This window comes from Martes martes (assembly GCF_963455335.1).
Source record: "Martes martes genome assembly, chromosome: 4".
NCBI classification, from domain to species: domain Eukaryota; kingdom Metazoa; phylum Chordata; class Mammalia; order Carnivora; family Mustelidae; genus Martes; species Martes martes.
Genome location: NC_137891.1, coordinates 168517131 through 168537617, shown reverse-complemented (window position 1 = coordinate 168537617; position 20487 = coordinate 168517131). Strand labels below are relative to the sequence as shown.

The following is a 20487-nucleotide window of genomic DNA, read 5'->3' as shown; positions in this document are numbered from 1 at the left end:
GAAGGGAGTTATGTTAGACCCATTAGCTAAATGCTTGCTAAAAAGACTCTTTTTGAAACAGAAAGTACCTACAACTACTAAAACACTACTTCTGCCTTCATGTCTACTAACTGGCCATACAAAGTCACTCAAGCTGGGGCAGGAACTCAGACCCCAGCTATGGAATGCTAGAGGCAAAACTCACCTCCTTCACACACAGAGATTGCATTCACCAAAAACACTCATTACCAGAAAGAGAAAACAAACAGAAAACTTCCCAACCACAACATAAACCTATTCCAAGATTCTGGAAAGACAGACAAGCTATTTCCCCATTCCTGGAAGGGAAATAAAATCTCCTAACCTCAATTAATTTTAACAAAACTTAGTGATGCCATTATAGTGACTTCACAAAACATTCCATGCTTCATAGACATGTACACACACCACTGGCCCTAAACCAATTTAAGAACTTTAAATGAGCTATGACCAAGGAAATGCAAAGTACCCTTCAAGTAAAACCCAATACAGTGTGCACAAGACCAAAAGCATTAGTGACCAGGGTTACAAAGTGAAATTCCACTAGACTTCCATCCTTCTTCATTCTGGTCATCAGCTTTATTCACTAAAATGTCCCCCTTATCACTTCTAAGTATGTTTTCATTCCAGCTACTACCAGTAAGACAAGAAATTCAGAACTTTGAAACCATACTTAGTAACTGCTTTTGAGCATAAAAGGCGGCACCTGGAGAGCTGAATTTCTCAGAGGAATAGAATCAAAAACCAGAAAGCAAAGCATTTGCTCTCCTCCTTGACAATGAAGGTTTACCTTTCCAATTTATACCCCAATGATAAGGGAGAAATAACTGCCCTCACTAAAATCAAATCTTGGCTTTCCAAATCTGAATCATGGGTTTCTTAGCATAATTTCAATCTAGCTCTATAAATCCATCTGGTAGGCCTGGGTTAAAACCTGCTCAAAGCAGTGTCCCACACACTTTCTGGCCCCTCATTTGTTACTTTCTAATCCAGTAAGATCATGACGAAAGACACTTATTATGGTCTGACATTTAGCAAACACAGGTTTACTTGAAGGTATGCAGTTATAAGCAGTCACTTCCCAGTGCACCTCTTGGATTCATTCTCTGAGGGAAATAAGGACAGAACTGGTCTGTGAACTTGAAGGGATGAGGGCTGGGGGAAGGTAGCAAAGGTGGGAGGGAGGGAGAGCTAAACAGTGGGGTCAGGAACCAGTGGGGTCAGGAAGTGAAGGCCTAGGTAACTTTGATGTGTCCTAGGACAAACTGCTGAACTGTCCTGAGCCTCATTCTCTCTGTACTGCTGAAGGAAATAATTTCCAGTTTGTGATGATTAGAGATCTTGTTGATGAGTGCCTAGCATGATGCCCACCACATAGCAGGTTCTCAATAAATGTATTCAGTGGCACCATACCAAGGAAAAATAGCTGTAAATCACAGAAGGGACACTGAAAATTAATGTGAATTACCCAAGTACAATTCAAGAATTCTTGTTTTTAAACTTCCTTTTCTTCTTTTAGTCTCAAAAATGCCGTCTCACAAGATTACAAATATTTCCCTACTGGATGTATCTTTTCCAACTAAAATTGTGGGTTTTCTCCTGTATTGTGTAGGGACTGTAAATAAATAGCACAAAATTCTCCTGTGTGTACAAGAAAGAATGTCGGCAGAAGGGACACCTCACTTGTTGGTGAATTTTCATATAAAAATGGATGTTCTCCATATAATAATGAAAAGAGAGCACAGGAGATCAAAATATATTCAATATGGCGCTCACCCCTCTCCACACAAATTTGGAAATCTTTCCTGAAAGCTCAAGGAAAAACTTCCTCAGGTACCAGCCTCCATATGCAAATATAGAATATAGAAGTCAAAAATGCAAGTCAAAAGTCAGAAGTCAAAAAATGCAAATATAGAAGTCAAAAATGACTTCTGGAATCCTGTCATCTTTCACTGTAGTTTGCCAGGCTGTCATAACATGCAAAGCCAGCAAAAGCAGGTGAACATGTAAGCAAGACTGGTTCTGAGCCAAATTCTCTCAAAAGGAAACAAAAGCACAACAAACGTGTAGAAAGGTGCTAAAAAGTGAAGATTCTACTTCAAAGTAGTAACCGGTACAACAAGTCTCAAAGGAATACACACCAAAAACGCTAAGACCCTAATCAGATACCGAAAGGCAACCCTATCTCCCACTATTAATCATTAGTATAAATGTAAATCCTACACAGAGGGCAGAAGCAGCCGCGAAAGTTCTAGAACAACTCCACATGCTTTGGCAAAGTAGTAGTGAGGTGGTCAAGTAACTATTATCAATGAAAACAGCTTGGATTGAAGGGGCAAATGCATAAGAGATAAAGAAAAAGGAGATGGGAGGAAGGTGCTAGCATGCCAATTCTGGGAAGGAGAAAGGCAGAACCTGTGGTTTCCAAGAGTGTTCTGTGAATGGGAGGAAAATTTAAATACCGACCCCAGGGACATGGGCAAAGACAGAAGCCAATGTAGCAAAGCTCTTCTGAGTCTAGATATTTCACAGAACCTAGCATTTCTCATGTTCCTCTAAAACATCCCCATCTCCACCTCTCACTTGTGTGGTAAGCAGCATCAGAAAGGACTCCTGTTTCTGGTCCTCATGTCCTTATGTAACTCCCTTCCCTTTACTGTGAGCTGGATCTCGTGACTTGTTCTCAGGAGTAACACATGGCAGGAGTGATGGCATGTCACTTTCAAGACTATCTTACAAAAAACTGACTACCTATCTTGTTTCTTTCTCTCGCCCTCTTGCGTTCAACTCTCTTGCCCTCTTGCTTGCTCACTTTGATGAAGCTCACTGCTATGTTGTGACCTGCCCTGCAGAGAGATTCACATGGCAAAAAACCAAGAGAGGTCATGGGACATCAACTCATTAGGAACTGAAGCCCTCCATCCAACAACCTGTGAGTAGCTTAATCCTCACATCAACCTCATGAGTGAGCTGGGAAGCAGAGCCTTCCCCAGATGACTTGCAGCCTCAGCTGGAATCCTGAGTGCAGCTTGTGAGAGACCCTGAAACAGAGGATCTTTCGAAGCCATGACTGGGTGACCTACAGAAACTATGAGGTGGAAACAACTCTGTTGTTTTAAGCCACTAAATTCTGAGGTGATCTGCTAGGTAGCAACAGGAACTAATACAGTTATGAATATATTTGAACAGGGTTGCTTTGATAGTCTACACAGTTCTTTACAAGTTTGTTTTTAAGAAGCCTGTCTAGTTCCATTTCGAACATCTAAAATTCAAGTGCTTTTGAATTTGGAAAAATTACATGCTTTCTATGTCATGTTCTCCCCTACTTTGTCTTATAGTCCTTCTGTATTAAAAAAAAAAAAAAAGTATAAATTCTGCAAAATTAGAATGCCTTAGACATATTAAGCTTACCCAGAACTAACAGCAACCACATATTCAAGTCAACTGAAGTCATTAACTGTTCAAATCTGATCAGAGTAAAAGAAGCTATAATCTACTGAATTATAAAATAAAACTAAATGATGATGAGACTCCAATTGTTACTTCAAATTCAATAGCAACCCTCTGGAGTAACGTCTTGATAGTACTGGCTAAAACATATCTGTTCCCCAACCCACTGGCATCAACACTGGAAGCTGCCAAACCTTCACTCAAGCCACACCTAAATCCAATCAACAAATTTAAATCCAACTATTGTATGAGAAAACAGTTCCTGCTTATTCCATCAAGAACTTGGAAATAAAAACTGTTCTTTGACGGGACAAAAAAGGAACAGATCACAGCAGAGGTTTACAAAATTTACTTTAAAGAAAGATAAGGCAATAAGAGGATTAAAAGATTTGACAATTCCAAAGGAAGATAACTGGAATTAGGAATGAGTCCAACAAAAGCAAGAGACCCAGGGAATCAGATGTAGGTAGTATGACCCAGTTGGCATATTTAGGGATAGGGCCTATGATGCACAAAGAAGCCTATCCTTATAAAAGCAATTAACGCATCAAGCTAGACAGTAACTTGATTACACTAGCCACAAAAAAACATCCAACTAACTTCCCTGGCTCAGACTCTGCTTAGCAAGCAAACTTCTTACGAGAACTTGGCTTCCTCCTCTAGCCAAGCATGCTGATCACTGAACACAATTACCTTGTTCACTTGAGAGTTATTATTTCTCCTTGTAAATTAGTAAACTGCATTTTGGATTTCATACAGAAGTCTCTTGTGGTTCTTGTTAGTGTAGGTCAATCCCATAAGCTAACTACTTCTGAATTAGTGATGGAAATCCCTTTTAAGACCTGCAAACTGAGAACCAGGACTTAGGAAGTCCCACCATCCTCCCCAGCCATACAACAGACCCTGTAGTCTTCCCTGTCTTGTCCCATTAAATGGGATTCCTATTTGGCCCAAACCCCCAATTGTGTCAGTTCTCAAACCTTTAGGGAAAAAAAACACACACTATTTATCTCAGCTTGAACCACAGATTTATAAAAGAAAAAGACTTACAGAAAATAAAGAAATCAGTAAGCACATTCATGAGACTTCTGGAGAACAAGAGAGAAATCAAGCACTAGTTTATAAGCAATGTCAGCCACTTGGAAAACCTCTAAATTTTGTTTGGAAACACCTTTTCTCTTCTAGCACCTAACAAAAGAGACAATACCCGAAGCCGCACTTGTACGATCAATCCAACATTAGCCCCCACTAAGAGCCCTTTAATAGACATGGAGACAATAAAGGGCTTCTTATTTTAAGAAATAATATAGTAGTAAAACACACGCCAGCACTCTGAAATCATTTTTAAAGACCAACCTGGTTTTAAATCCCAACTCAGAATTTAACCCCTCTTGGCCTCAGTTTTCTCACCTATAAAGAACTGTTGTGAACATTAAATGAGATCTGTGTAAAAAAGCAGTACAATGCTGAGCTCTGGGCAACCACTCAAAAAAAATCAGCTGCTACTATGATTTAAGAACACTACTAATGGCTAGTCAATGAAATGCTCCTCAGTACTCAGCTAGCAGATGTGAGCACAGCATCACCCAGCCCACTTCAGTGTAAATCCCATAAAATTAAGAGCCCTAACAAAAGAGCCATGATTACAGCTTTGCAGAAACAAAGAGGCAAGATGTTTATTAAGGACTGGACTTATCTGACCACAACGGTTACTAATATTTGCACAGGAAAGTATCAGTGAGGTTTCCTGAGGTCTCAACACCAAATGCACACTCCAACAAGTACTCTGCACTCAAGAGAAATAAAATACCAGGTAACTGCTGACATACTCAACAGAGGCTGCATAGAGCTATCTCTCGGAGCAGAAATTAGGCTTCTTAAGGAGGACTGTTCGCAGGGATGCATGCTACAGCCCTGCAGGCGCCATCAGGTTTGATCATGTTACCTGGCAACGGGAACTTCTAACAAGCCTAGTTTCATCATTGGAATGTAATCAATGCAGGAGTCAAATACCTGGTATTTTAACCAGATGGGAAGACATAGCCCCCTCCCAAATTTTTTAATCTCTTAGCACACATTCTCATTGCATTAAAAGAATTTGACATCAACTCAAAGAAAGAACCACTCAGAACTGACTGAAATAAAGAAGTATAGTTGGTAGCCACTGACAGTCACATGTTCTAGGCAGAGGTCTGATGTGTGACAATTGTATAATTTTCAGAAATCCCTTCTAAAAAGCTTAATACCCTAGGGATTGACCTAGCCCCAACCCCCAAGCCATAAAGGTTTGGTGGGATATCAAGTGAGACAGGACACAAAGTGCTTTCATAAATACTATGAACTACACTCATAAGTCATTTAAAAAGCTTTAATAAGAAAAAAAGCTTTTAACAAGTATACATCAATATACTTTACAAGACTTTTTTTTAAAAAGTTCATCCAGGGGCACCTGGGTGCCTCAGTAGGTTAAGCCTCTGCCTTCAGCTCAGGTCATGATGTCAGGGTCCTGGGACCAAGCCCTGCATCGGGCTCTCTGCTCAGCGGGGAGCCTGCTTCCCCCTCTCTCTCTACCTGCCGCTCTGCCTACTTGTGCTCTCTCTCTCTCTGTCAAATAAATAAATAAAATCTTTAAAAAAAAAAAAAAAAGGTACATCCATTTACTATTAGGACAATTCTTTGGTAAAGAGTTTAGAAAATAAATCCATCAAGGGTCACATTCATTCCTGAGAATTTATCTCAACAATAACAAAAAGACAATTCAAAAGGAAAAAAACCCTCTACATTCAAAGTCTAAGAGCAAAGACGTTGGGAGCAAGCTAAATGTCCACCAAGGTAGCTATGTAAACAACAGCCACAACTACTACGTGTGTTTACAAAAAACACTAACTTTTAAAAGTAAAATACAAAATTGCATGTGTAAAGACTACTTCTCCTTATGCACCCTTCCCTTCTAGATCAAGACCGTAAAGAAAAATAAAAACTGAAATAGGTTCTTACTGGTGTGGTAGCATTATGAATGACTTGTTACAAAATATAATATACTTTTATGATTTAGAACTGATATTCTAATAAACAAAAATTGAGATTCTGGTGGTATGGAATTTACTACAAATAAGGCATTTTCTCTTAAGCAGACACATTTCACGTCAACCTAACTTCACAGTAACAAAAGTTAGTGGCAATTTTTTTTTAAAGTTAGTGGCAATTTTAAGAAGAGCTCACCTTACATTGCAAATATTTCTAAGCAAGCAGTTAATAACATCTAATCCACTCTGAAAACTGTAGCTTACATAAGGAATGTTGAACATGTTCAATGGTTTAATCACAAGTCAGTTATTGTTGTTTTTTTTTTTTTAATTAAAAACAAGTATAGGGGCACCTGGGTGACTCAGTCAGGTAAGCATCCGCCTTCAGCTCAGGTCATGCATGATCTCAGGGTCCTAGGATAGAGCCCTGCGTTGGGCTCCCTTGCTCAGCAGCAGTCTGCTTCTCCCTCTCCCTCTGGCCCTATGCACCACCAACCCCCAATGCTCGCTTATGCTCTCTCTTTCTTCCCCCCACCAAATAAATAAATAAAATCTTAAAAAAAAAATATATATATATATATATAAGGTTATGGTGCTTTAATTTTCATTTTCTTTTTCAGTTTAAGGAATAGGATCTTCTCAATTCACACTTCCTGTTTATATATCTTCTAATTGAGGAAGCACCCTGCATTCTTTTTAATTAGTTAAACAATACTTATATGTAAAGATTATTTTTAAATATTAAAACACTATGTCCTGCTTCACTACATTCAAATCACACACACACACGCGCACACACACACACACACAGTCTAAGAATCAGTATTTGATATAATTTTTTCACATTTTTCTACCAGGTGAATTCAGAACCTGGCACCTAGTAATTATTGCTTAAGCTGTTCATCTAGGTGTCAAGATGCTCTCTACTGAAAACAATTTCCACATTAATGGTCTCTTAAGTAAATATCTCTTTTGGTTAAAATTTAATGGACTTTTCAAAAAGAAAAGTTTATTATTTTACATAATTATAATTATATGGTATATAAAATTAACAGATTTTTTGAGAAATATTTGCCAGCTATTAAGCACTTTTCATTAGCACGGTCAATAGTTACATCTAAAGTCCCTTAGAAATACTCCCAACACTAAGGATGAAATGACACAAATCACTTAGGCCTGGCCAATATGAGGTAAAATTTGACCTTCTAGAACTCTCACATCTGGAAAACCACTACTGCTCTTCTGGCTACTGAAAAGTTTCAAGAGTTTCAGCATCTGAAGTACTGATGTCAAAAAGTGAAGTACTACTTGAACAGGCCCTGAAATGCACAACCTATTGTAGCTACTACTAGAAATAAAAGTAGTAAAAAACACTCTTTGCCCAAATAGAAAACTAAAAAGAAAAACCTATCAGGAATCAAAGAGATATAGCTCGCAGGCATTCATTTTAAGAGAAGCACACTGTAAGTGTGTTTCAGACTGTTAAACTTCACCACCTATTTTGGATGAAGAAAGGAACACTACTGGCAACAGGACTGGTCAGGACTGCCATATAGGAGGGGGAGAGTTCAGAGTGAGAAGACAGTGGGAAGGACACTCCACAAAGAGCGAAGGAAGGAAGGAAGGAAGGAAGGAAGAAAGAAAAGCAAGCGGGCCGAAGGAAGGAAGGAAGGAAGGAAGGAAAGAAAGAAAGAAAGAAAGAAAGAAAGAAAGAAAGAAAGAAAGAAAGAAAGAAAGAAAAGCAAGCGGGCCAGGTGCCCACCAAGAAAGGAGTCTAGCCAGTGGCACAGGGAAGCAGTAAGGAGAGGTAGAAAAGCAGTTAGTCCAGTGACCAGTGAGGCTTCATGGATCAGCAAAGCACTGGGCTCTTAATGTAACAGACAGCAACGGGAAGTAACATCATAAAAATTAGGCCCAGAAAATTAGTCTCATATTCCTCCATAAAATGGGGTGAAGGCAAGTTAAATGGATGCTGAGAAGCTAAGCAAAGAGGTCACTGCAGTAACCAGGCATGAAACAGTTAGAGAAGGAACCTGTGGAAATGGGGCAAGGAAGGTACAAAAAGGCTGCTTAGATGCCTTTCTCGGCTTTCAAAGCATTGGGGAAAAAAAAAAAAAAAAAAAACTGGAGCGCGTGAGTGGCCCAGTCAGTTAAGCTCAGTCAGCAGAACCTGAGTTCTGCTCAGGTCATGATCCTGGGGGCCTGGGATGGAGTCCCCCATCTGAATCTGCAGGCTCCCTGCTCAGTAGGGAGTCTGCTTATCCTTCTCCCACTGCCATTCTCCCCACAACTCATGTTCTCTCTTACATGCTCTGCTCTCTCTAATAAATGAACAAAATATTAAAAATTTAAAAAACTATGTAATTTCAAAAATGAGGATTCGTAGCCCATTATGATGATCAAGAATGAAGTCAGTAAGTATGCATAAGTCTATCACTGAAATTCTTTTAACCAGAAATCTATTCTGTAGCATCAGCTGATTGCAAAGTCTAGATGAAAACAGGACCCAAGTACATACAAACATGGTGTTCTGCGTTTAAGTCCACAGGTTCAATGGGTAAAGTTTTAAAGATCCCCTGAAGATCCATGGTGCGCTGGGGAACAGTAGGAGCAAAAAGAGCAATCAAGCAGACGTAACAAGAATTTGGTAAATCTAAAATTTGAGGACAACTACAGGTTAGACAGAATTGCAGTCAGTTCAACTGATGACTGCTGAACTCCGCAGTGCACTCTCTTCAAAGGAGCACAGCAGTTCCTGACCACACAGAGAACACAATCACTGTGAACAACTTCATTTGGGAAATTAAACACACACAAGACATCTTTCACGCTTACATAAAAAAAAAAAAAAATTCAGAGATACCGTTAACATCTCAATCTCCATGTTCTTTTGTGATAAATTACCGTGGGGCAATCTCCAAACCAAGCTGCACACCCTTTCACCAATTCACTGAAAGTAAGATTGTTTATACCTCCCCCCTTCAAATTACTGCAACAGAGCCAAATAAGACTTCTTTTCTCTGCTGTCTTGTAAAACCTGATAGACTGACAGTAAACTGTTCAGAAAACGAAGAAATGCCAGGGTGAACTAGGCTTTTCTGTGGAATAAAGGAACCAATGGAAGGGAACAGAGGACTAAGTTACCCTGGCTACCTATAGGTTACCTATAAATCAGGTCGTTTGTTTTCATACATGTATAAACTATATGGTTTGACCTACAACATAACCACATGCATGCTACACTAGGTCCAAACTTAATCATTATATAAGTGATTCCTGCAGTAGTACCTAACAGTCCAATGTGCAAAAGATAAGCCTCCAGATCACTTAGGAAACCTGTAAAGTTCATGCATAAAACCATGAAAACATCTAGATCTGCTTCATGACCTACCCACCTCGTATCTGCAAAAGCAGGAAACAGCACAACTAAAAGAGGAGAAAGGGTCCTTTGCCTCAAGATGGGAGCAAATACTTAGACCCACCCACACACCCAGTCAGCCTCAGGGCATTTTTAATTATTAAATTGACAAGACAAAGATCTCGGTGTACCAGACATAGTTAAGTTCCCTTTTTCATGCACTCCGCAAGATGAAAATTTCATAGATATGGCTACTGTGTATACCAGGAAGACTGACACAGAAAATAAACTACTACATCCACATGTTTTCCTATAATGAGACTCACAGACTGCATTAATCAATCAAGAGACAACAGATTAACTGGTTAATTCTGGTTCTTCATCAGCAAAATAATAGTAAAGACAGAGTTACAGACAATACTATTTAATACACACTTGAATAGGAAATATAACAACAAAAGTAATTCCTCTTTTCTAAACACTATTTTGTCTGGTTGTTTATATATAATGAAGGTATTTTCATGTCCCAGCAGATGGCCCAGAGAAAGTGTCCCATTGATCTAGTTACAACTATATTAAACAAAAAATCTTTTATAATAAATGCTTTATATCGGATTCAACTTGGATGGTAACAGCATTGCTGATTAACTATTCATCTTTTGTACTTGTCTTTAGGAAAGTAATAATCACATACTTTGAAAATGTAAAAATATGCAGAGAAGGGTGAATGAATGGAGGCTTTTCAGTTTTGTCAGTTCCTCATGCTCCCCTCCACAACCCCACATCCCTCAGGATGGAAAAGTAATCTGAATAAAGACTCCGGGCAATACATATTTACTGAATTGGACTACGGTCCCTCAAAGGGAGGGCAATATCAACTTCTGGAGTAAAAGAGAAAATAAAGAGGAATCCATGCTTAGAAAAAAAGCATTTGTCTAAGATTTGTTCAACACAATGTAGTAGGCAGCCACTGTTTACAAAGTACATTACTGGCTGAAGCCCCTGCCCTCAACAAACTTGTGTGCTAGGAAACAGAAAACCTTTACACAAATCACTACATATAAAATAAACTAGGGCCATAAGAATGACACAAATAACTTCCTCTCCATAGTTTCTGGTTGGTTAGAGGAAGAAAGGTTTTATAGAGGAGCTGATCACTGAAGTTAGATTTTAAATAATGGGTAGATTCTGGACATGCAGAGATAAATAACAGAAAAAAAAACAAGATTTAGAGTGACAAAGATGTGAGTTCAACTAGCTGGTTCATGATCATGTTAACCTCTCTAATCCATTTTCACCTGGTCTATAAAAGGGCATCATAACATTGCAGGACACTGTCAAGACTGTAATGCATATGAAGCAGTAACATGTTACCTGGAAAATCATATATGCTCAATATACTGCGGCTACTATTATTCCTTAGCCTAACAAAATAGAACTTGGGAGTCAAACCCACATCTTAATACTCATGACCTTAGCTGGAGTCACTTGACCTTTTCCTCATGTAAAAACCATGGTATAAGTATCTCGCCAAAATCTCTTGGGACATTCACATAGGCAATGAAATCAATGCCAAAGTATCCTGAAAAGTGTTAATGCATTATTGTAGTTATTTAGTTGGCTTACCCTCAAATAAAGCATAGTGATGCAGATGAAAAGAATGAACACGTTTTAGCCAAAGGAGGATAAAAGGGAAGAAATTTAATGATGAGAGACTACATCCTGCTGCAAAGGAGCATGTTTTCCTGCATTCAAGCACTGCGAGACAGCTCAACATAAACAATGGTAGGTCTGTCTTGTTGTCCCAATATAGGATAGAAGGCAGATACTGGAATGAATGCGGTTCCAAACAGGCCTCAGAATCAAAGGACAGAACTGAGAACCAAGTTCCAAATGTCCGATGCATCCACACTGTCAAGGTTAGAAGACACCTTCTTCTTTCCAGTTCTTCAAAACGCCCAATCCCAAAACTATTATGGATCCCAGGAACTTCCCCAAACAATATTCTTTAAAAGGTCACTTCGTCTCTCACACATAGTCACAAATCTAATACCGGAAAGTTATGAACTAAGATCTCATTTCTCCGGATCACTTGATCTGGCTAGATATGTTTTCTCTGAAGTAAACATATCAATAGCAAGATGCCAAAAATGCCCAACAACCAAACGGCATTAATACAAGGTTCAAGGAACTAGGCAGATTTACCATTCCTGGCCATACTCAAAGGTACATTTTGGGGAAAAAAGGATTCACTACACTGTTTGGTCAGATGTTTTTACATCATACATCAAAGACTGTATTAATTTTTCTTCTCTTCTGCAAGAAAGAGTGCATGATTTTGCTGACACACGATATATCTCCTTTTCAAAATTCAACCCATTTTGGTGTCAAATGAGTTATTCTTATGGGACCCTAGCTGCAAGAAGCTGCCAGCATAAGGTAGCCCTTGGGCTGTAACTCCTACAAGTACTTTTAGCCAGCCAAAAAGCCTCCAATTCCATGAGCCATTCTGTTTGCCGCAATGGAAAGATGTGGAAAAGAACTTAGCAGACTTGGTATCCACATCAGGTTTCCACCTGCCCTGATTTCAGAATTAGCACCCAAGAGCCCTTAGGGACAAAACACTTCAGTGCCTTAGATAACTGCAGACTGGTGAGTGAGTCACTTAGAAAACCTAGTGAAAAGTTACAGGACCTTTGTATCACAAGGGGTAAGTCACTCTAAAAAGACATCTTTTAGATGCCCTTTGGTATATCCTAGAAAAAGTAGAATAATTCCTCCAAAATCCTAGACTTCAAAGAGTCCTGGGAAAACTAGTCCAACATCTTTGTCATACAGATGGAAAACAAAGAAAAGTCCAAAGAAGACAAACGTCTTGAACTGGACGGTGGTTTCAGAGTTCTGGTCCAGAGAGAGCTCTATCCTGCCAAGTTATACTTTTCTTTGAGTGAGGAGCTCTCCAGCTCTCCAAATCACTACCAAATTCCTCCCTCTACTAGCCATTCTGCTATTTTACACTTACAGGGAGAATGCCTATGTAATGTCTAAAGAGAATCTATAGCTGTATTTTAAATATCTCTCACCTTATTCTACTTGCAGGAAACGTGATAGGGTTCATTATGTCTCCACATACAAGAGCACTTGCCAGATCTCCTTCCTCAGGTTTACAAACTTGTCTATTGTAAGTTTTTCTATCGCTTCAGGTTTCTAAAACAAAGACGAAGGGCCATATAATCACTACTATCTTAACATCCCTGAAAGTGGTCAAGTTTCCTACATGTAAAACATTAAGGAATCTTAAACAGAAAAAGGTTTTAAAAATTAGAAAACCAATTATGCAGAAGGTGCCTTTTCTGCCAACAGCTCTCCCTTTGGCAAATCCATCCTTTTTTAGGACACAGAAAGTCATTGCCCTCCCATAGGTAGAGCAAATAAGTCCTACAAGATCCTAAACCAAACCAATGTAGAAACCAAGTCCAGTAACCCAAGGTTAGTGAGCTTCCTCAGTAGTACAAAGATACATTCTTAAATAGTCAACTAACAGACTCGTCTTTTCATATGTAAATTTTAAAGGGGGGTGCTCCAAGATGTGCCTTTAAATTTTCAGGACTACAACTTTAAGTTGAATGAAAGTGGCCAGCAAGGAGACTAGCTAAAATATTTGGAAAATAATTTCTGGCCCTATTCCTAAGGCATTTTACTATCTCCTTTTTAATATTGACTTTCAAGAATAAGAGGCAAGTAAACCACTTGCACTGTGAGTCCTTCAGCTAAGAACTGTACATCAAACCACTAGTAAGGTTTGAGGAAATGTTTAAAGTAGCTATTTCCTAGCAAGATTTCAACTAGGAAATGCTGTAAATTTTACAAAGGGACACCAACAGGCTAGTACTGGCTTTGATGAAAAATGTGTTAACAAGAGCCAAGCAGCACTAACTTTACCTGAGATCAATTACTCTGAATGGAGCTACTTCTCTTCCAATTCTAGAGATTCACACATTCTTGATTTAGGTATTGTTTACCATAATGAGGACTCACACAAGCGCAAGCACGCATACACACCCACACCAATACACATGTAGTAAGTGTAGCAAAAATACACTGTGCCTTGCTGAAAAGTCAACGCAATTTACTTCAAATTTTAGTGCCCATGTGGGTAAAGACTGTATTGATACACATCCCCTCTCCCAGAGATGTTTCATGCTTAAAGGGAAGGAAATTTAATGAAGTTAAACTAATTAGAAGCTGTGCTTTATATTATAAAAGCTTATTAATCCTTCATTTCTCTTTTGCTGTTCTCCCTTGTAAAGCTTGGGGGCAGTGCAGTTCTCAGGGAGCCTGGGTGGCTCAGTCAGTTAATAAGCATCTGACTCTTGGTTTCAGCTCATGATCTCAGGGTCCTGGGATGGAGCCCTGCAAAGGGCTCGGTGCTCACTGGGAAGTCCACTTAAGGATGCTCTCCCTCTGCCCCTCCCAAAGCTCCTGCTCTCCCTCTCTCTCTAATAAATCAATCAATCTTAAAAAAAAAAAAAAATTCTCCCATCCTGTACCCCTGCAGACCCTAACTAAATCAGAGAATGTTTCCCAAGTCTTACACTCTTGAATAAGTAATCACAAACTAGTCTGGCAGATACTAATCACTCCCTTCTCTAAATCTGAACCATACAGAGGAAACACTGTGCATTCTTTCTGCTATCGTCTGTATTCACTGCCTCCTTGACCAGCTACAGAGTTCCCTGAGTACAGAAACCTCACTCTGCACTTAGTTTGTCTCCTTCGTGCCTAACCTAGTTATGCTTTCAAAAAATAGGGGCATCAGTGGGGCCCTAGGTGGCTCAGTCAGTTAAGCATCTCACTCTTGATTTCAGTTCAGGTCACGATCTCAAGGTCGTGAGATAAGCCCGGTGTCAGGCTCAAGTCTGTCCCTCTCCTGCTCCTTCCCTAGCTTGCACACCCACATGTTCTCGCTCTCTCTCAAATAAATAAATAAATAAATAAAATCTTTTAAAAAATTAAATAAAATTTTAAAAGTAGGTAGGGATGCCTGGCTGGCTCAGTCAGTACAGCTTGTGACTTTAGATCTTGGGGGTCATGAGTTCCAGCCCCACACTGGGGGCAGAGTTGCTTTTTTAAAAACAAAACAAAACAAAACTTCAGGGTCACCTGGGTGGCTCAGTTGTTCAGCAGCTGCCTTTGGCTCAAAGTCATCTCCAGGCTCAGGTCATGATCTCCAGGTCCTGGGATCAAGCCCTACATCGGGATCCCAGCTCAGCGGGGAGTTTGCTTCTTCCTCTCCCTCTGCCTCTCCCCCTGCTTGTGCTCTCTCTCTCTCTCTCTCTCCCTCCCTCTCAAATAAATAAAAATTTAAAAAAAAAACTTTTAATGTAAATTAAAAATTTTTTAAATTGAAAAAAAAACACACCTCGTATCTATATTCTTGGAGGACACATATTAGGCACTTTTTAAAATCTCCCCCAAAATATCTATTTTTATACAGCTTACCAAGATGAGATTTTTACCATCAATTATTTTACAAGTATTGGCTTCATTTACTCTAAGGAAACATGCTTTGGAAAGGAAGCCAGGTCAGAATCCCAAGCTCCATCATATGTGATCTTGGGCAAATTAATTCATGTATCTCAGCATATTTCTTAAACTGGATAATAGATCTATCCTGATAGCATTACTGATGAGACAATGCATGCAGACCCCTTAGCACCTGTGGAATACATGGTCAGCAAAAGGGTAGTTATTATTACTCTGTGCATAAATAATGAGGAATGAAGAAGGAAGAGTAACAGTGCATATTACTGTTGGAATATACTTTGGTTATCTACAAATGCCTACATTTAGGTCTGAGTAATTATATATGGATACCAAAAAATAACATTTCTAAAAAAGTAAGAAGAGTGAGGTTTGGAAACCTTGCGAGGAAAGGCATTTTTGGAAGGAAAAAATGACTTAAAAAATATTATTGTCGCCATTTAAATAAAATCAACTTTCTATTCAATTCTGTTCACTATTCAATTAGACTTCAGCCTTTAGAAATTATAAAATATTGTGTACAAAACAGCAAAAAGCTTTACTTTATTTTGTATAATTAATTTTTAAAATCTGGGATTAGATTTTTGGTAGAGTGGACCAGCTTAAAATCACAAGATAAATATGGTTTCCCCTCTATACTTAGTATCTGATTCATCTGTTAACTTTCTGTTCAAATTTTGCTCCAAAAGCTGAGAAAAATCTCTTCCCCAATAACCATATAAGGTTTATTGCTGTGCACTGCTTTAATGATATTAGGCAGGTACAGGGGACATAAAGCCACCTACCTATCTTCTCTTTAAGCTCTAGGGGAAAAACAAGAACAGTCCCAAAACCCATAAACCCAAGATGATAGGACACTGGAACTCTGACCACAAGATGATTCAAAAAAGTTGGAAACAAAGTCTTATAACACAGGAAGCAAGAATCTCAAAACCAAAACACCAAAAGAGTTTAGCTAACGCCTAACCACAAACGCAGTCAATGAATATTTACTACAAATCAGGAGAAGAATTATCTTAATTTTGAATCCTCAGAACCTAGCACAGTGCCTGGATCAAAGAATATTTGCTAAATCAAAAAACAAATGTATTTAACAGTTGAATACAGGTATTTTCCCTCCTTTAAAACATTAAAATAGATGTGGGAGCTATTAAATATTAGATATGCAAAAAATAAAACAAAAGAATAAAAACCTACAGTTAAGCTCCAGAACAAGAGAACCACAAGCACATGCCCCCAGCTTGAGAACCTATCACACCTCTATTAATTCAAACTGTATGTTTACCTTAAGACCAATACATTCTTATTGTCAACAACTAGAAATCACCAGAAGTCAGCTGCACTTTATACATCCATTTCTTTTAGAATTTTGGCAGTCTTCCCTATCCACATTTGGGTGACAGTAAATTTTGTTCTTGCAAATTTTAAACATTATAAACAAACCAAAATTCTTGTTCTGTACATCTATGTAGGTAAAGAAGGACTGACTGAGGCCTCTACCTTCTGGAATTATTTCACCAGAAATCTAGCAACTTCCTCTTCATAATGGAGCCCTAAACAACCTCCTCAGAAAATGGCACTACTCTAAAAATAGGTTATTAACATGTTCCAATCTAAGACTCCCTTCCACTGTAAAAAGAACCTAGCAACTGGATAATAAGGCAAAAGGAAGGACATCTGATACATATAAAATTATTTGATAAAATTTTAAAGCCTCAATTTACAACTAACTGGTTAATATAATCATCAATAATTTGTGCTCATGTTTTAAAAACAGGTTGCTTTGTTTTGTTTTGAAGACATTAGGGTAAGGTTAACATTCTTCCTATAATAAAATCATTTTGGCAAAATTCTGCAATATCCCACTCCTATCATGAGGATGGCAACAAGGAAAAGCAAGCACATACTTCTGGAGACTAGATTCAGACACATTTGATGAAAGACAGTTCCAAACTTCCCTTAAAAACAGTCCCACTTCTCTGACACACCAGTTCACTTACCTCTCCCATCGCTCTTCCCTCCAGAGCAAGTGCTTGAAAATCATGATTCAGTTCATCCATAGAACGTACCTATAGTTCATAATAGAGAAGGGAAAATTTTCAAGTTAGAATCTTGAATTTCACACACACATTAAACACGACTGAAAGGCTTTTCTATGTTTACTTTCAGATACTGACAAAGACAGTAACAATAATCAAGTGACTGACATTAAATATTCACTTACCTTTAATCATCAGGGTACATAGCCAATAACCCCTGTCTTCTCCCCTCCCATTCCCTTTTTTTTTTTTCAAAACATGAAAAACACATAATCCAGAAAAAGAAAAAGCATATTCCATCATAAGAGAATTGTTAACTATTTTTCATATATTTTAATTTAATAAGTAAAGACCAATATGCTGAAGGGCAACGACATATGATTAGTGACCTGAACATGGCTAGACTCAAAAGGCCACAGTGCTTGCCCCCAAATGCAAACAGCAAGTAGAAACCAGGGGACTCATTTGATCCGACCCAGTTATTCTTTGATAAACCTCAGGAAAAGGTGCTACAAACTATATAATGGAGTGTCCCAACATTTCTCCATGTTGGAAGATCTCTGGGGGTTCCTGGAATCTCAAGGAAAGGAAAAAAAGACAGCATGTATCACAAGAATCCCTTCAAACTTCACCCATTAAATGTGTTACCCAAATCATAACAATCTTTCCAGACTTCAATTAACTCATCTCTAAGGTTATTTCTACTGTAAGGGCCTATTCAACCAGAGCGGCCCCACCCCGGCTGAACTGCCATTTTGTTGTAAAACTTAAACTGACCTTGCCAACCCCCCCCCCCCCAGGGGAACTTAGTTAAAAGCAAGTCAGGGAAACCACTCCCAGGTAACAAAGTCTAAATACAAGGGTGAATCAGGCCAGGTGGAGGTATTCAATCAGTGGGGGGCGCATACTGTCTCCTAGCTACCAAGGAGTATGGGCCCCGCCCTTTGGGCACCTTTTGGGCGCCAATTCTGAACTAGGTGATAGGCTGGTTCAAATGTCTACTAGGGTAAATTGTAATTCAACTGGTCGCCTAGCATCACTGTGGAGTTTCCTGTGTGTGTTACAATCTCATTGGCCACCTGTGTATGGCCAGGCCCAACCACATGGCCTTTGCTCTATAAGAGTTAGTCTGGAAAGCAGGGAGGGGTCGTCCTCTCTGTAGGGGCGGCCCCAACTAGTGTGTTTGACGGTTGGTTTGATTCCTGATGCTTGGCGCGAAATAAAGCTTTGCTTAACCTTTGCTTTATATCAATCTCGCTCCTTTAATCACAGACCCATTATTGGGGTACCCTGTTTTGGGGGGACCCAACACTACAAGGTAAGGTGAGAGCCAAGGATGAAGTATGAAACAGTTCATAGTTCATTCAATAGTTCGATCATAATTCAAAAACCGTGTGTTGTCCAATATTCTATTAGTCCTCTCAGTTATGAAAGGCAAGTCATCCATGCTGCCTGAGGCTAGAGGACAGTCCCTTGTTTATTCAAAAAGAAGTCTCTTCTGTTTGCCGGAAAAACATGGCAGCCGGAGTACCTGAAGCAGGAAATTTCCCAGACCCCCTCATCTGACCATCACTGCCTCCCAGGGTAGGTATACAACTGTCAGCAGTGGGTACATACAAAGAAAGAGGTGAGGCTAAAGCCAGGCAGGGAGAGGGATGCGTGCAGAGAGCATGAGCTGGAAAACAGGTAGGAAAACCAATTCAAGATGTATATTAACAGCTTCCTGTTTGTCATCCAATAATCTTAATTTGACTGAACTGATATCACATAAAAATAAAGTTGCACTGCTGTTTTAAAACATCTATTTTCAAAACCCAGAGCTGAAATATGCCACAAAATGACACACTGTGTCACTAAAACAAAACAGCTTTGGGATGCCTGCTAAAAATGTAAATTTATAAAATTCAAAATGAAGCTAAAATTCAGCCCAATGAAACAAAGAGACATAGAGACAAAGCTTTTTTTGTGGTAAAACTGTTTCAAAGGGCCTTGAAACAGAAGCTATGAACACATATCAAGGTGTTTCCATTATTTAGGTAAACACTGAATGAGCTCCTAAATTATAGGTAGCAAAGGTAAGGGGGAGGGTCAAGGAGGGGATAAGAACAGGATATTAGCTGGAAAACTACAAATGTCAGATGAAATTATTTTGAACCTTCAGGCCAGAGTTAACATTTACAAAGCATGCAAATCAAATGCATAAAAACCCTGTATCTAGCTCCTTCTGTGGAATCTAATCATATGTTTAACTAGAGCTAGGCATTTCTTGAAAATCCAAAAGTCTACAAAGACTTCTAACCAAAAATGTTGGAAATTCTTTTTATATTTCCCAAGAAAAAAGCAGGAGTAGTAAGGGAAGGTACAGAACATGCAGTATGCGTATTTAGGTCATCGTCACAAACACGTCGTCATAGCAATCATTCCCATTTAAGAGATGAGAAGGGCGCCTGGAGTCGGGTTAAGCATCTGTACTCTCGGTTTCAGCTCAGGTCAGCATCTCAGGGTTGGGAGATCAAGCCCTCCACCAGGCTCTGTGCTCGCTCAGTGGAAGTCTGCTCAAGATTTTCTGTCTCCCTCTGTCCCTCCCCTCGCTCTCTTGCTCCCTCTAAAAATAAATAAAATCTCTTTAAAAAGAAAATGAGAAAACTAAGCCTCCAAGAAATGCCCTTCCCAACTATTCTTAAGAGGGAAAGAGCACTTAAATGGCACTGAAAGAATCTAAATCCAGGTCTCCCAATTCATAATGCAATGTCCTTCCTATGTCACCATGCTGCTTCCAAAGGAGCCACAGAAGTTTCCACCGGCAGATCGAAGTGCCTCCGTTTTCTTTGTTTTTTTTTTTTTAAGATTTTATTTATTTATTTGACAGACAGAGATCACAAGGAGGCAGAGAGGCAGGCAGAGAGAGAGGAGGAAGCAGGCTCCCTGCGGAGCAGAGAGCCCGATGCGGGGCTCGATCCCAGGACGCTGAGATCATGACCTGAGCCGAAGGCAGAGGCTTTAACCCACTGAGCCACCCAGGCGCCCCTGCCTTCGTTTTCTGCCTGGGTTT

The 20487-nt window shown here is 39.3% G+C and overlaps 1 protein-coding gene across 14 annotated transcripts in view; it reads right to left on the bottom strand.

The window, feature by feature from the left end:
- The window catches only part of PUM1 (pumilio RNA binding family member 1), a 138127-nt gene that overhangs the window by 70776 nt on the left and 46864 nt on the right, over positions 1-20487 (bottom strand). For all 14 annotated transcript variants that reach the window (XM_080803124.1, XM_080803120.1, XM_080803127.1 and 11 more), the window contains exon 3: positions 17397-17465. In XM_080803124.1, coding sequence (XP_080659250.1) covers positions 17397-17465 — 69 coding nt within the window. The remainder of the gene's footprint in view (positions 1-17396; positions 17466-20487) is intronic.